Consider the following 17,145-nt stretch of genomic DNA (forward strand, 5'->3'; position numbering starts at 1 on the left):
TTAAAATGAGTCCGCAAATGTTCTCCTTTTGTCATAGCAGATTTAGAAGAATGTGAGTACTTAGCCGACCTGTTCTGTTTTGCTACTTTGCACCATTTACTCGTCAGTTTTCCTCTACTTAAAGTACTCAGACTCTTGTAGACAGCATGTCAGTGCTTGAGATGGAAGTGGACACTTCAAACTCAACCCCCCTTTACCACAGAGGTAGACCAGAGAACTGACTGTGAGCCCTGCAGAGGGAAGAGCACAGAGGTTATGAGGGGCTTCTGCTAGAGGGAGGAGGAGGAGGATGGCAGGATGAAGACTTAGCGGTTTACCCACAGCCCCCGAAACACAAAGCCTGAACGCACCAGCACTGAACTGATGCTGTTCTGTTACCTTGTTCAAAAAACTCTGATCTCCTTTTTAAGTTTTTCATAGTAATGGATTCAGATTCTACATGGGAGATAAAAATGTTAGAAGTTGAACTTGTAGAAAGGAAGATCGTTCCAGGTGCCCTGGGGAACTAGATTTAACAATTAATTCTTCACATCGATTTCCTGAAGAAATTGAAGTAGAGAAGCTTTTTTTATATAAACATAGTATGTGGACAATCATATGCCATTTTTCACTTTTGGCTATTACACTGTTTTTAGTTAATAAAAAAACAAGCATTCTTGTCAAGCTATTAAACAATCTCTGAACAAGATTCAATGTTTTCACAAATTTTCCACACAACAAGCATTTAATGAAAAAAGTATAAAAACATACTACAAAAAAGCTTCACGCAATGTTTCCAAGAAATTGCCAGAAAAAAATAATTTACCTTTATTATTCACAGCCCCTGAATCCTCATGGAAACCACCATTTATCCCATTCAAACCATAATTCTGTGAAAAAATAGTAAGTCATCTGTTTAGTATAATAAATAATACCAAAGTATCATGAGCAAGTGATTAGTAATAGTCTGCTCACATTGCCGGGCTGTGAGCTGACGTTCAAAGTTTTCACGACCGTATCCTTGGTTTGATGAGATGTGAAATCCAGGTTGGTGCTGAGGTATGGCTCAGAGGGACCTAGAGGATCCAGACTGGTCAGATTGATGGTCTTATGGCTTTTAAATGGAAGGGAAGGTAGGTCTCTGCCCCAGTCTGATTGTGGCATGTCAACAAAACCATTTTTTTCAAAAACACAGAATTAGCAAACTCTGAAAACAGATGTACAACTGCAGACATAATACTTCTAAATAGTGGGGATGAAAGACAGACCACCTTCCCCTGCCATGCAGTCAGAATGAGCTCCACACACAACAGGTTTACCACCTAGCTTACAGATGCCCACGGATCTGGCTTGAGTCACAAACCATAAGCCTGTTAGTAAAAACTGAAAATATAAACTACTGACATTATAAAGAACCACAAACTTTAGAAACTAAGATCATGAGAAATAATGCACACTGTTCAGGAAGAAATAAAAGCATAACACATCTACTGTAGACACCAGGCCAAGGAAAGGTAGACATTAAAGGGTTACTCCACCCCAAAAGGAAAATTTTGTGATTAATCACTTACCCCCATGTCGTCCCAAACCTGTAAAAGCTTTGTCCGTCTTCGGAACACAAATTAAGTTTTTTTTTTATGCATTCTGACAGCTCTCTGACCCTCCCATAGACAGCAATGTAATTAACACGATCAACGTCCAGAAACGTAGCAAGGAGATCAGTCAAATAATCCATGTGGCATCAGGGGTTCAACCATAATTTTACGAAGCTACGAGAATACTTTTTGTACAAAAATAATGACTTTATTCAACAATTCACCCTAGAGCCATTTTGGAGAGTATCCACTGAACACATATTCAGTATTCTGTTTGCGTTCAGTGGATACTCAATGGATACACTAGGGTGATGCGGAGGACAGCAGAGAATTGTCAGAATGCATCAAAAATATCTTAATTTGTGTTCCGAAGACAAACAAAGCTTTTATGGGTTTGGAACGACATGCAGGGTTGCCAGGTTTTCACAACAAAACCCGCCCAATTGCTACTCAAAACTAGCCCAAAACCAGCCCAATCATTTTTTGGGTTTGGGTAGGGGGTGGGGTCCCCATTAAAAATTGCATTCGGGTTGGGTTTTTTGGTATTTCAGGGGCTAAATATGATGTTATTGGGGTCGCTTCAACCCACGGACATCAAAAAGAACCAGTGGCAACTAGGGATGGGTGATATAGGCTTAAAAATTTATCACAATAATTTCTAGTATTATTACAATAACAATATCAATGGTGATAATTCAGGGAATCCTGTTTCTTTACAGAAAAGTATTATCTTTCCTATTTTTACCCAAAATAGACGTAACTGAGTACACACGTATAATGTAATGACTGTTTGAAACTCAGCATATGCTTTATAGCAGAAGTAATAGTACTGACACTACAGGTTATGGCTGTTGCTGAATAAAACGCAGATAGAGAGAAATTTTAACTGAGGAAACGTGACAATAAACATACGATTGCTACAATATATAGTTTGTCTGTGTTCTTCAAGCCTTCTCGGGTATTTTTATGAGGATAAAGTATATTTATAATGCAATGCTAATCGACATAGCTTTTTTTTTTGGCAACACTTGGGGTAAGTGATTAATGACAAATTTTTCATTTTGGAGTGAAGTAACCCTTTAAAGGAATAGATCACCAAAAAATGATTACTGTTACTATTACAGTTAAAAGATGTTTTTTTTTTTTTTCAGTGGAACACATAAAAGATGTGCTTCACAAATCAAATCGAATAAATTAAACAAATAAAAAAGTTTAAATTTGCTGCACAAGTCATATGGACTTGTTATGACAGTATTTCCTTTTTTGAGTGAACTTTTCCTTTAAAAGGGAAAAAGTCAAAAAAGAAAACCAGCAACCATAAAGCCAAACACATAACTGAAAAACATCAGATGATACACTACTGTATGTGCACATTACTAATGTTGTGTATTCAGACTTTAAAGGGATATTTCACCCAAAAAATGAAAATTCTGTCATTAATTACTCTCATGTTGTTTCAGACATGTAAGACCTTCGTTCATCTTCAGAATACAAATTAAGATATTTTTGATGAAATCCAAAAGCTGCCTGACCCTGCATAGACAGCAACGCAACAGACACGTTTAAGGCCCAGAAAGGTAGTAAAAACATTGTTAAAATAGTCCATGTGACATCAGAGTTCAATCGTAATCTTATAAAGCTACAAGAATACATTTTGTGTGCAAAGAAAACAAAATAATGACTTTATTAAATGAAAAAGAAGAAATTGTCAACTAAAGTAGTTATTTTTGTTTTCTTTGCACACAAAAAGTATTCTCGTAGCTTCAGGTTGAACCACTGATGTCACATGGACTATTTTACAGATGTAGTAAAGCTTTCTGGGCTTTGAACGTGTCAGTTGTGTTGCTGTTTGTGTGGGGTCAGAAAGCTCGGATTTCATCAAAAATATCCTTAGTTTTGTTCCGAAGAGAAGCGAAAATCTTATGAGTTTAGAACAACATGAGTAATTAATGACAGAATTTTCATTTTTGGGTGAACTGTCTCTTCAACTACAGGGGCAACCAAGAACACAGGAACTTAGTCTGCTATATGTGTAGAAAAGTGTCTGGTAATGTTATTCCTGCAGATTTTGGTTAAGTTTTTCCAAGGCCTCTTGTGGCCATTTACTGTGAAGTCTGAGAGTGCTGAACTCAATGAGATGGTGTAGACTTACTATTCTTGCCATGTCTACGGATGTCCATAAGGAGACTACCCTGCTGCAAGGCATCCTCCATACTGTTCTTCCACTCAGTATAGCTCATGTCTGCCACCCTGTGGCCGTTCACTGCAAGGATCTCATCTCCAACCTTCACTTGACCAAGCTCTGCTACGCTGCCTTCTCACACACATAATCAAACACACAGACAAAAAAAAAAAAAATAATAATTACACAGTGTACACAAAAGAAAATTCAATTCAATTTTCTTACCTTAAAATAATATGAGTGATAGCAAATGAGCTTCTAACTGATCATAATGATTTGATTTAGTTAAATGTTGTGATTTAGATCATAACATTTAACATCTTATTATTGCTGTGTTGGGCAACCAGAGGCTCATAAGAATCGACCTACAAAAAAAATCTGCCCTATATACTGTAGCAGCACATATGCGTTTTCTCAGCAGCAGATGCTCTCTGAAGCTGCAGGTAGAGCCTGTACTTCAAGCTTCATTAATTCACTCTGCAGCCCATGAGATCACTATTGACAACTTTTTTTCTGAGGATTTTATACGGTTCTTTTACCTGGCGCTACAGATTTGACACGGGCGCCCGTGGAGTCCCAGTCACTCTGGAAGCCAAAATCCCGGCTACTGTTGGGTTTCTGGTTCAGGCTGATCCTCATCTGACTGTAGTCCACCTGGAAGACACAGACAAGTCTTTCACAGTGATTTATGGTTTACTATGTTAAATGTATTTTCTTTAATATGACCATAAATTACAAAACAGTGCCACTGAGATTTATTAAAATAAAATGTACTTGAGGAGTAGGACAACATTTACATCCAAGTGGACACAAAATGCAACCCAGCGTTCGCTTTTGAAAACAGAATTTAGTTGCAATTAAAGTGCGTAGGTGAGATTTGTGAGTTCAAGAGAGTCTTGCTGTACCTCATTGGAAGGGATGAGCAGGGATGGAGATTTGGGCAGGGAGGACACCCTGCTAACCAGTGGGACAGGAGATGAGCTTTTCTCCTCTTCCTCCTCTTCATCAGTGCTTTGCTCAGGACTTTCCTGGGACATATTTTCATCTCTCATATATTGAGCATAGCGGTTGGAAACTGCTGTCTTCTTGAGGCTGTCGGTCTCCCCATTTGTACGCTTAAGAGAGTCATCCACCTAAAAGGTTTTTTAATATCATATAAGTATTGTCGCGAGCAATTTAAAACATTTGAGGTGTATTCATTCCTTGCTGTTACAGTGAATGCAGCAGAATAGATCATAACTGATCATGAGACAAGTTTGAGTTAAATACCAAATTGGTCAAACAGAGGAAGAGGGTGCAACAGTGCCCATCTACTTTTTGTGGCGTTGATTCCAGAAGTATTTTGCCCCACTCATTTTTCTCATAGGGATTTTAAAAATGTGTCTGTTAAAGAGTTATAAGCCACCAACTAAAACAAACAGCTATATGGCTATACAAATCACAAACTTTGATTTCAAGCAAAAAAGCATTTGATCACAAGAATACACTCTTAAAAATAAATTTTTATTAAAATAATTAATTTTATTAATTATTTATTAATTAATTTATTGGCATCAGTGGTTGTTTAAAGAACCTTGAACATCCATGGTTCTTTTAGGAACTGTTCACTGAAAGGTTCTTGGGGAAACCACAAGTATTACTTTTGTGGCATCACTGCAAAAACACCCTTTTGGAAACTTTATTTTTAAGCGGTAGTGCTTTCAAGTCTGTGGTTTTCCCGTGGAATCGGGCTACTTTAACACTGTTGCCACAGATTGTTTTTGATGCCTGCAGGTTGATCCGACCCTAATAATGTGATATTTAGCCCCTGCAATGCTAATTTTACCACGGGAACCCTGCCAAAAAAGTGTATTTTACCCTCCAGAATGCCATTTATTGCAGCGGGCCCCTCAAACCGCAACTGGGCTAGTTTTGGGCTAGTTCTGAGTAGCAACTGGGTGAGTTTTGCTGTGAAAACCTGGCAACCGTGGTGGGCAGGTACTAAAGGTAGGCACACACTAATTGCTTTTGGTGTATTTTTTCCTTCTACTGATTCACTGATTTGTGGATAAATGATAATGCAGTTTTTCTCCAGGAATTCTGCCATTAAACACGGTTATTTATAGGGATGTACCAATATCAAAATCTCACAATATGATAATATTCCAATATGAAGTCCATGATACAGTATTTAAAAAAAAAAGACAAATGAGGAATTGGGAAAAAACATTTAGCATATTTTATGGTTCAATTATACTATCTAATGCATTTTGAGAGTTCAAAATTAAGAGCTCCAAGCTACAGTATGTTCTTAACTAATAAAACTTAAGTAAAAAAAAAAAAAAAAAAAAGTGAATTAACTTTTACCTGAACTTAGGGGACTCAACCCTCTTTTTATTTGTGATATACTGTCTCAGTCTAAACTAGAGGCTAAAGTTCGTAAACAAACTTTGATGTTGGCTTGACAAAGCCAACCTGAGCAGCCTTGGGGCAAAAAAGCCAGAATACTTGTGTGTCCGGCATTCTTGTCTGAAGTACATTTACACTGGTGTTATAGGAAGCCAAACAAATTAGAAAATAATAATAATAACAACAACGACAGTAATAGCCATATATTCTAAAACAGTCGCACTGCAAAATAAATGAAAATGAATATTTCATAGGTATGTTATTTTTGCTTTACACTACAATAGGGAAATTACAATACTTCTTTTCTAATTCCTACACTTGAATTTGGACTGCAGTAACGTTTCCTATTTAAACCGCTAGCTGTCAGCAATTCATTCTGTACTTTTAAGCTTTTATTTTAAGGGGAATGGCAGTAGAGCTTTTATTTTAAAGGAAAATTCTAGCTTCAGTGAAAACAGGCTTACAAAAACGCATCTCACAACAAATCTAGTGAAATGCTGTAATCATCTGCCACGAAAATAAAGCATATTTGGTGGCCGTTGAGTACCCAAACACGCGCTAAACTCAGAGCACATGCAATAAATGAGTTCACTGCATTTATTCACTGTGAACTGAGACGTTCTGAGGCATGGAAAACACCAGATCACAAGCTGATCGCGAGCTGATGTGTGCCCTTCGCTTTGAAACGCGCAGCGAAAATAGACATATTGCCATATTGCACTTTCGGTTTTAGTTTGTTTGCATAATGGCCCGAAACACAACTTTACAGACCTTTTATGTTAAAATAAGAAGTTTTAATATATTTTAAAAACTACACTTTTTGCCCGGAAGACCTATTGTTTCATATCGTCATGTGACCACAAAAATATCGAGACGTTCTGCTATCTCAATATCAATATATATTGATAATATTGTTACATCCCTAGTTATTTAAGAACTTAAAATAATGCTAGCTGACAACAAAAGCAAATACCATTCAATAACAACCTTGTTACTCACATTTGTTGTGTTTAGAAGTTATCGTTACAAATATATGGAGAAAATGAATGAATTTTTACTTCCGGAACCAGACTGTTGCACCCCATAATGATATGGTATGCTTTCACTTTATGGTTTTACTCTGGGGGTGTAACTTAGATGCTTCATAATTCATATGAGTAACTACATCAGTATTTCACTGTAAACTGATCACACATTATGGTAAACAGCACAATGTTCTCACAGAAGTTTATTCACTAAAAAACAAAAATGCCATTCAAACAGGTCATGATGTTTGAGACCAAACAGGCCCACTCACCGTGAACGCTCTGGGAAGCGAAGCGATTCGGTTGGACTGTGTGCCGAATGGTCTGGGCGTGACTACAGAGGTGAGTCTTGCGCTATCTGGTTTCTGGTAGCTCCTGGGGAGGGAGGCAGAAACTTGATCCAGCCTAGACTGCTTTGTATCCATTGAATTGGGATTATACAAAGAGCTAATGGGGCCGCTGGAGTTCTCCACTGGCTTAGTGTTGCTAATCAACTCCGAGCTGCTGGCTTTACTGATGCTGGTGGGCTTGATCGCGCTGGAGGGCTTAATCAGGCTGGTGTTGCTGTAGGAGAACGAGGGAACTGGATCGTCCAGAAGGTTTCGGGTCGTCGTCTGGCTCTTCTCAATGTTGTTATTCATTTTGAGTGGGATCTCCGGGCTGGAGCGATCACGTTTGGTAGATAAATCTGTCTGATCTGATGCCAGAGTGGCAGCGGCAGGTTCCTTTTCTCTCAGAGATGGTATGGAGGGTACTGAAGGTTTGTCCTTGGGGGCGTAAGGGGTGTCAACGGTGTAGCTGCGTGCTGGCAGAGTTCTCCTTTGGGGTACAGGTTCTTCAAAGACATCATCAGAGATGGAGTTAAAGCTGTCCCTGTAGTTACTGTGCTTTTGGCTCTCTCTGAAAAGGGGCAGGAGCGAGAGAGGCAGGACAAGAACAGCGATTAGATTACACTTTTACACTGAACAGACGACGGATCAGAGAAAGTAGAACAGATTACACTCTCCGCACTAACAGTAGACAACACAATGACAAATGCAACAGTGACAGCAACATTTCATCATAGTAAACCACAAAATAAAATAAAACTTCAATACTAAAGCATTCAATTCAATTAAAAGCTGTTTACGCTTCACACAACTATTGGATTTAATGGAATTTAGGTTCACCTCTCATCCTGCATTTCCTTGAAGGTCTTTGATTTCCTGCTGCTGCTGTTTGAAGTGATCTGCTCGATCTGTTCCCTCTCCTCTTTCTTCTTCACAATGTCAGAATTCACACTCTTGCGCTTATTCTTCCACCTTGTAAGATCCTGCAGGGACGAGGAGAAAGACGCTCAGCCTCCATAACTGGAGCACAGGTGCTTATTCATAAGCAGTAATGGTAGGAGGGACAGTTGAGGGGAAGGGTGGAGAGACACAAGGACAGATTGAGAAGTGAGGGAGGACTAGATTTTGCCGGTGTCCTATTTTGCCTGTTTGGCTCCACCCGACTCTTTTTCCCATGTGAATTAGGGGCTCGTATATGACCTACATGTTGTACTGAAGCTTGGTCCAACCACATCCACACTACAAAGTACCACTGAACAGTTACAGACTACTTATTGATGTATTTGTGTGACTTGAAGTAGCCAAGGTCCTTATGAGGAAATCTCAACTTTTACTGAACCACAGGCCAAACTGCAGCTATAAACATGATCAATAACAAAACCATGTGATCCGATACTCACATCTTGCCACTTCTCCTCATTCTCCTTCAACCGAGCACGCATCTTCTGCATCTCTTCAATGCGCACCTCCATCGACATGTGGCTGAGGTTCAACTCACCATCAGTGATGTCGCTCACTGATTTGCTCCTGAAAACGGATGTTTTTCAAAAAAATATTAGTAATCAGAATAATTTCTTAAAGGAGAAGCTCACTTCCAGAATGAAAATTCACTGATAATTTACTCATCCCTACGTCATCCAAGATGTTCATGTCTTTCTTCTTCAGTCGAAAAGAAATTAAGCTTTTTGAGGAAAACATTACAGGACTTTTCTCCATATAGTGGACTTCAATGGTGGTCAACAGGTTGAAGGTCCAAACTGCAGTTTCAATGCAGCTTCAGAGAGCTCTACACAATCTTAGCTGAGGAATAAGGCTCGTGCGAAGAACGTGCAAAGACAGTCAAACGCCCTTTACAAAAAAGGTAAAACATTGATGCCGGTGACGATGACGATTTTGAAACTGGAGGATAAAATGAAATGGAGTTTTTCACCATACCCCACTTTTGAACCAAAGTACACAGACGAAGAACTAACCACCATGATTACGCAATGTGTGAAGATGCGCATCACAGAGCTAGTGCAAGATGAGCTTTTGTGGTTACAAAGTATATAAATTTTCATTTTTTTAAAGAAATGACCGATTGTTTTGCTAGATAAAACCCTTATTCCTTGGCTAGGATCGTGTAGAGCCTTTTGAAGCTGCATTGAAATTGCAATTTGGTCCTTCAACCTGTTGGCTACCATTGAAGTCCATTATATGGAGAAAATTCCTGGAATGTTTTCCTCAAACACTGACTGATAAACAGACACGTTGGATGACATGGGGTGAGTAAATTATCAGGAAATTTTTATTCTGGAAGTGAACTTTAAAGGAAAAAAGCCATGCATCAGGATGGGAAAACGATTTAATGGATTGAAGCCGTTCAGCTTTTTGATATGAGTAAAAGTGTTACAGCTCTCATCAAGCAATCATATTTACAAGACAAAATATTAAAGGGTTAGTAAAACAGCAGGTATGTTCTGAATATTCCTTAAGCCACGATTAGTTGTCTTAATAGACAACTAATAAGTTGTCACATATGTCATGTAACAACTCAGTGGGTTAATATTCCATGAGTGACCTATTTAATCACGTCCACTCATGTATCTTACCTCCGAGAGCACAACACTTCTGCATACAGAAATACCTGTGCTTCTCATGCTCTGGATTTTTCCAGAACAACATGATTGAACACCGTGTGCCGTGGCAACAGTGTGTTTATCTGCAGTCTACACTGCTTTTGAAGTGAAAGTCTTTGGGCAGCAGCCCATGGGGATCAAAGCATTGTGAGTACATAGTGAGTGTCAGTGCTTAATATAGGGGAGAGCAGGGGAAACAAAGGCCTACGCAGCAGGCGTGACCACACACACACATACACAAACGTGCTGTTCCTGCACAAGGCCACAACTCACCCTTCACTATCAGAGCTTTTCTGGAGGATTCTAGGGAATCAAAGAGAACCACAACAACAACACAGTCATATTGGTGTGATGACTGACAGCTTTTATTGACTGAACAATAAAGACCAGTAAAGTGTCATACGCTCACCAAGTCTGCATTTATTTGATCAAAACACACTAAAAACAGTTGTGTAAAATTTCATACAATCGAAAAGAACTGTTTTCAACATTATAAATGACTTTACTGTCACTTTTGATCAATTTAATGCAACCTTGCTGAATAAAAGTATTGCATTTTGACTGATCCCATACTTTTAAATTATAGTGTTTATGTCAAGAGCTTAGTCACACTGCTCCAGTTATGATCAAGTGCATAATAGTTATTTATTTTACAGTACACAGTCATGCTTCAACATCCAGTTAATTCTCTGATTACAGACTTGGCTGTCTGACTTGGTTTAGGTACAGTTTAAGGTGAATGACATCATTGGAAACTTGTAGAATTCCCCACCAATCCCAGTGTGGTTGCTCTTTTAATGCCTCGACATTACATGGACTGTGATCAAATGAAATGTTGTACTTGGGCTTCAAGTGCTAGGTGTGTTTCCATGGTCACATAAGCGCAAGTTCCAGCTTTCACAGCATCACAAGGGTGTGGGGAATTTGGAGCCAAAGCGCATTGTAAGCTCCCTCGTAAAGAGTGAATGTGTCTGACTGGATTATTTATAGACATTGCTCAGGTTTTAAAATTCCACCACAGCTTAGCTGGATACACTCGCACATTATAAAGCCTGTTAGGATCCTTTTACTTTAACGAAAGTCACAGTAGTGGAGTCTGTACATGATGTTTCAGTTTCTTAGATGCATTCATCACCAGAAATTTTAGTCTTTTTATTGAACACAAACAAAACGCAATTCACAGGCAGCTGGTCAGCGTCTCCAAAGACAAAAAGGTCTATCTGTATGGCAAAAGTTACTTTCTTTGGTGTTCCTGCAAAAAGCAAGGCTTATGCATTCTAATGCAATTATGTTAATAATTAAATAAAGTTATTTGAAATATGTATCAATGACCAAATAAATAAACCATTTATCCACCTTATTTTTTTCTCACAAGAGTAAGCATTGATATGCAAGACTTTCTCTGCTATAAGTAAATGACTAGAATAATAATAAAGTGCATCAAACAGCAAAATTATTTGTTCTACAAACCAGTGTATTTATAATTACACTAATAAATTAAAATAATATGATAACAAATACAAGTTTGCAACATCAAGCAGTATAAAGTACTGTTTGTGTACAGTTAAAATTACTGAAAGAGGCTAACGCCAGAAGCTTTGCACATTCAAATGCATGCTCTTAGGTGGATAATGGATTTTGACATTAAGACTTCACTCGCAAATTGCACAATCCAAAAAAAGAGTGCAAATTTTGAAGCCAGTCCAACATAATTCAAGAGAAAAACCAAATGATCTACCTGTTACAATCCTTCATCAAGTGGCAGGTCTCATGCAATCAAAGTCACACCAATATTAAACTCACAAACATCTGCCATTGCCAGTGTAAGATCATAGTTAACACGAGAACGGGAAAAGTACACCACAGCTGAGATCATGATGACAAGCGCACACAGGCATTTCTGCAGGCTCAGAAACCTAACCTCTCCACCATGAGCCTCTTCCTGTATCGCACACGGCTGGCCTCTCTGATGGCTTGCCATTTCTGCATATCTTCCTCGCTGCAAGACAAAGAAACACTGGGAGCTCCGCTTTCCTCTTTTCCTTGGGTATTTAAAGTTCTTAGCTTCCTAAGTAGCATATCATCTGTTTTCAGGTGCTGCTCTGTTCCGTGTTTAATCTCTGGCTTGGGTTTATGCTGTCTGGGTTCAATTGGGTCAGACATCAGCTTGGCCTGCAGTTTTGGTGGCAAAGCCCATGCTTCTGGAATAGGAACAGGATGGTAGTTATCAGGGGCCCCAGACAGAGGGCGATGACTGATTTGCTGTTGAGCCCTTCGAAAAACCACATCATCTTTTTCAATGTCAGGATAAATGGGTTCGCCCTCACGGCGGGGCTGAATTACCACCATGACGTCGGCCTCCGATTTGCGGCGAGGCACCAGGAAGTTGCCATACTTCAACTTGGCCAGGTCATCACTTGAGTGGAAGGTTTTAGTACGACGTGTAAACATATCGTCATTTTCCAAATCAGGCAGGATGTCGTCAGAAACGTTGTAAGGGTCGTTAGGGTGCTCACGCCCAAGGAGGGGACGCTTTTCACATTTTATGAGTCTGGGGCCCGAGGCGGGATCCGGTCTGGGCCAGAAATCAGGGGGCTTTAAGTTATGCAACCCAGCTCTCTGCTGAGCAACCGTGAGGGGCTGTGTTTGAGAACTGTGGTGAATGAAAGGAGAAAAGAGTAAAGAAAGGATTCAGAACATGCAGGGGGACAGTAGGAAAACGCAAGTGTAAAAATTAGTAAGCAAGAGTAGTGCATGCAGGAGGATATATAAGTAACAACAGCATTATGTGGACTCTATTTGCTCTGGATTTTGGAAAAACATGCTAAACGTAAAATACTAAACGTTACTAAAAAGTTATATTTGCTAAAAGTTAAATACATAAACAGTAAGTATTTTTAAAAATCTTGATGCCGGCTATACAACAGTTTATAGTGACTGCGACTGTTAAAAGAATAGTTCACCTAAAAATTAAAAGTCAGTCATTAATTACTCAACCTCATGTCGTTCCAAACCCATAAGACTTTTATTTATCTTAAGAACACAATTTAAGATATTTTTAATATCTTAATATGTCCATGTGACATCAGCAGTTGCACTGCTGTCTATACAGGGTCAGAAAGCTCTGGGATTTCATCAAAAATGAACAAAGGTCTTACGGGTTTGAAACGACATGAGGGTGAGCAATTAATGACTGAATTTTCATTTTTGGGTGAACTATCCCTTTAAGGCAGATTCTTAAGGCAGAAAGCCAATCAGAATCCATCGGAGCATTGAGTGCTTGAGCATTCAAAGCGGCAGACAACATAACTAGAGTGTGCACTAATAATAAACAGGATCTTATAATGTCTTAAATCAATTTTGTAGTGAAAGCTCCAAAACTGCACCAAAAAAGATCCATAAAAGTGGTCCATACAATGTATTCACAATATTACATGTCTTCTGAAGCCATATGATAGCTTTTTGTGTGAAACAGACCTAAATTTAAGTCATTATTCACTGAAAGTCAGTTGTGACCAATCATTCAAGAGAGTTAATTGACATCAGTGTGTTTGTAAAGCAATTAATCAATCAGATTTGTAAGCTTAATCAGCTGTATTCACAGAAAAGACTCATAAGAATGTTTAATTTACTGATTTGGTTCTCAAATTCAACTCACTGACTCATTATCTAACATAGTCTCAGCTGTTTTCTCAATATTTTGATTTTTTTGCACCCTTAGATTCCAGGTTTTCAAATATTGAATATAAAATATTGTCCTATCCTAACAAACCATACATCAGTGGAAAGAAAGATGTATAAATCTCAATTTCAAAAAAAATGACCCTTATGGTTTTGTGGTCTAGGGTCACAAATCGGACCAGTTCAGAAGACTTGTAATGTGTTTCATGAATCACTTTCATTGTCATTTTTTGAGCTATAAACAATGTTGTTGGGGAGGAGCAGCATAAAGATTCAACTTTTTGGGTGAACTGTCCTGAATTATATAAATGTTGAAATTATACTGATGAACCTTCTCACCATTTCCATTTGGATACAAATGCACTTGTTTGGTGAGATCATTAAGATTTACAATGATGATTTTGAATAAAAAACACTACATATTAGTAAGCACCAGTTCATACATTTATTAGAACATGAGGAGAAGCTGATTGGGGGAAGTGAGTAGATGTCCAGTCCTAATGCATATGGGGCTGTGATAAGGACCTGAGTGTGGAAGTGAGGCTGGACTGAGCGAGGCCTTCAGGTGCATGGGAGTGAGAGGGAGGGGGTTCAGACTGAGTGCGAGAGAAAGTAGGCACAGAGAGCCAGGGGTTGACGTCACCGTCTGATTCTTCAGAGGATGAACCTGACTTCTTGTGGCTGGAAAATGTGAGGTGAAAGAGCACAGAGAAAGACAGGGAAGAAAGGTTAGCAACCATCACCACAAAGAAGACAGAGAAGTAACAGAGAAGCTTTAGTGATAAAGTAAATAAGCCGAAAGGAAACCTCAGGGATTACAGTGCAACAAAAGTATTTGGACTTTTAAGCCACACTTAAAGGAATAGTTCAGCCAAAAATATATATTTATATTATATATTTATATTTTTCATCATTGACCCACCTTAATGTCGTTTCAAACTTGTATACGTTTCTTTCTTATGAAAAGAAAGAAGATATTTTGAAGAACCAAACAGTTGTTGGTCCCCATTGACTGCCATAGTCGGGGGAAAAAATACTATGGTAATCAATCAAGGACCATCAACTATTTAATTACCATCATTCTTCAAAATATCTTCTTTTATGTTCAACATAAAAAAAGAAACAAACAGGTTTGAGGCTGAGTAAATGACAAAATGTTAATTTTTGGGCTAACTATACCTTTTAAAAGTATGATAAAAAATGATTTACCACTGAAAATCAAGCCTAAAAACTAATTTGGTCAAAATTTGGACACTTAATGGTTGGTCGATTATGTGGAATACATCCATAAAGGTCTAGCATCATTTGTTTGCAAATGCCACATGATTTTTGTAAAGTATTTTATCTACACAATTTACAAATTTAAGTATGACCTTAGTGGCCAAACCCCACACTTTTTTTTCTTTACAGTGTATCAGAAATTAACATCTGAACACCTAATTGACTGATTAAGAGGGCTGGGAATTGAAAACAGGTTCTTATTTAGATTTCTTTTAAAAACGACTATCTGCATTTTACATTCTTTCTTCCTCAAAATTATGAAATATTGTCAGGAACCAGAGAATCTGAATTTCTGGAAAGAACCAGAATCATTTATGTCCTTTATGATTCCCTCTTCTTCTATTGAAAAAAGAAGTATTCTTGGAGTTTTTACTTTTTTTTTTGTTCTTTTTAGTTATTTACAAAAAGGTTTTTCTTGTTTTTTTGTTTGTTTTTTTTTGCCTCAGTGCTGGACAGACCTGAAACCTTGGATCTTCCTGTACCAAGGCCGGCGCTGGGAGCCCAGTTTGATCTTCTTCACGTGTGCATCCTCCTCAGGTGTCCAGAACTTGGGCAGAAATTTATCAAAAGGCACTGTTGCAGACGGTTGAGGCGTCAAGCCTACTTTACGGGAGTAAAGATCATCTTGAACAGGATCAGCATAGCCAAACTCGTCATCCTCTTCTTCAGAGTCATCATAAATGCAGACACCAGCGGATGCAGGTCTCCTGTAAGCCTGTGACTGACTGCTGCTCAAAAGACAGCCATTTTTGTTACATACTGCCAATGATCAATGCACAGCAAACCATCCATGATTGACAAGCACAGCAAACCAAACTAAAAAGCAAACATTGAAAAGAAAACGTTGTTTCAAAGTCCACACTATGGGTTGAAAACCAAGCGAAATAATGACATCACAGCAACAAAGAAAACCCACAGTTAGCACTGATAAAATGGCAGACAGATGCGTGTCAGTGATGCCATTTCTGACCTGAGATGGGTCAGTGTCTGCCGGGGCACGTTACTGACAGCCACCTGTGACCTGGTGGTACACGGGACAGCAGCTGACTCCAGCTGGCTCATGGGTATGGCAAAGTTGGTCGGAGCGACAGGAGAGGGGCTGTGAAATCTACGGCTAGCAAGGTCATCCAGAACCACGTCAGGATCCGGTCGGTCTGCATCTGAATCGCTGCTCTCATACACATAGGCCAAAGACGGATGAGCAGCTGTCTGGGATTTCAACCCGGTGATAGATGAAGGGTCTGAACCTGCCCTCTCATGACTGGGACAGACCACCAGTGATGGTGACAACAGCATAATACCAAGAAATAGTGGGAAAAATAAGCTACAGCATTCAAACACTGAGAACGTTTAATAACTCAACAAAGGATAGAAAAAGTGAATGACCAAGAGTTCACATTCAGATTTTTAGATCAGCCTGAGATGCTGTTGAGGTTTCTTAAAACTTGAGATTACTACATCATTTATTTTTTTTTTTTTGTCTGGGGAAAAATCTAAGAAGCTGGAGATTAAAGAAAATGTTTTTGTCCTCATTTTAATTTTACTGCTGTTCCAAGATAGAAACTTGAGAATTTTTTATCTTACGGCCTCCTTAGAGAAAGGCCAAACTTACAGAAAACATTTTTCTGCAACCATGGTCTGAGTATGCCACCAGAGTATGTGAATATATGCCGTCAGCTGAAACCTCCCTATGATCTGTTAAGTGTAGACTTGCATTACCTTGTAAAAGTGCCATCATCTTCTGTGAACATAGGGCTGGCCCAGCTTTTTCTGTCCTCTTCATTTCGCTCTGCGCGTTTCTTGCGTAATGGTGCTGGAACGTAGCCTGTCTGCTTGTCCTTTGTTGGCAGGAACTGATTGAACTGAGTGGTGGTCTTAGGTGCTATGACCAGTGAACGGCGGTATTCTTTATTTTCTGACATCATGAAGCTTAGATCGGCTTCAGGGTCACTGCCACAACCTGGAGAAACAGCACAGAGAGCCAGGAGTGTGAGTGTATAAACACACACATGCACTCATGATTGTTTTTCTATCCTGGTGGGGACTTTCCATCGACTTTTATTGTTT

At 38.9% G+C, this 17,145-nt stretch overlaps 1 protein-coding gene across 11 annotated transcripts in view; it reads right to left on the minus strand.

Annotated features, from left to right (window-relative positions):
• Positions 1-17,145, minus strand: part of lmo7a (LIM domain 7a) — a 57,503-nt gene that overhangs the window by 11,741 nt on the left and 28,617 nt on the right. For 4 of the 11 annotated variants that reach the window (XM_051118456.1, XM_051118449.1, XM_051118451.1 and 1 more), the window contains exons 8-23: positions 16,798-17,038; positions 16,049-16,339; positions 15,537-15,806; positions 14,323-14,478; positions 12,038-12,769; positions 10,390-10,419; positions 8,899-9,025; positions 8,339-8,481; positions 7,442-8,069; positions 4,662-4,889; positions 4,296-4,410; positions 3,727-3,888; positions 955-1,130; positions 806-869; positions 379-435; positions 198-230 (exon numbers count right to left, since the gene is read on the minus strand). In XM_051118456.1, the coding sequence (XP_050974413.1) occupies positions 198-230; positions 379-435; positions 806-869; positions 955-1,130; positions 3,727-3,888; positions 4,296-4,410; positions 4,662-4,889; positions 7,442-8,069; positions 8,339-8,481; positions 8,899-9,025; positions 10,390-10,419; positions 12,038-12,769; positions 14,323-14,478; positions 15,537-15,806; positions 16,049-16,339; positions 16,798-17,038 (3,453 nt within the window). The remainder of the gene's footprint in view (positions 1-197; positions 231-378; positions 436-805; positions 870-954; positions 1,131-3,726; positions 3,889-4,295; positions 4,411-4,661; positions 4,890-7,441; positions 8,070-8,338; positions 8,482-8,898; positions 9,026-10,389; positions 10,420-12,037; positions 12,770-14,322; positions 14,479-15,536; positions 15,807-16,048; positions 16,340-16,797; positions 17,039-17,145) is intronic. The other 7 variants (XM_051118460.1, XM_051118450.1, XM_051118454.1 and 4 more) reach the window with 6 other exon arrangements.

This window comes from Labeo rohita, chromosome 9 (assembly GCF_022985175.1).
Source record: "Labeo rohita strain BAU-BD-2019 chromosome 9, IGBB_LRoh.1.0, whole genome shotgun sequence".
Lineage (NCBI taxonomy): Eukaryota > Metazoa > Chordata > Actinopteri > Cypriniformes > Cyprinidae > Labeo > Labeo rohita.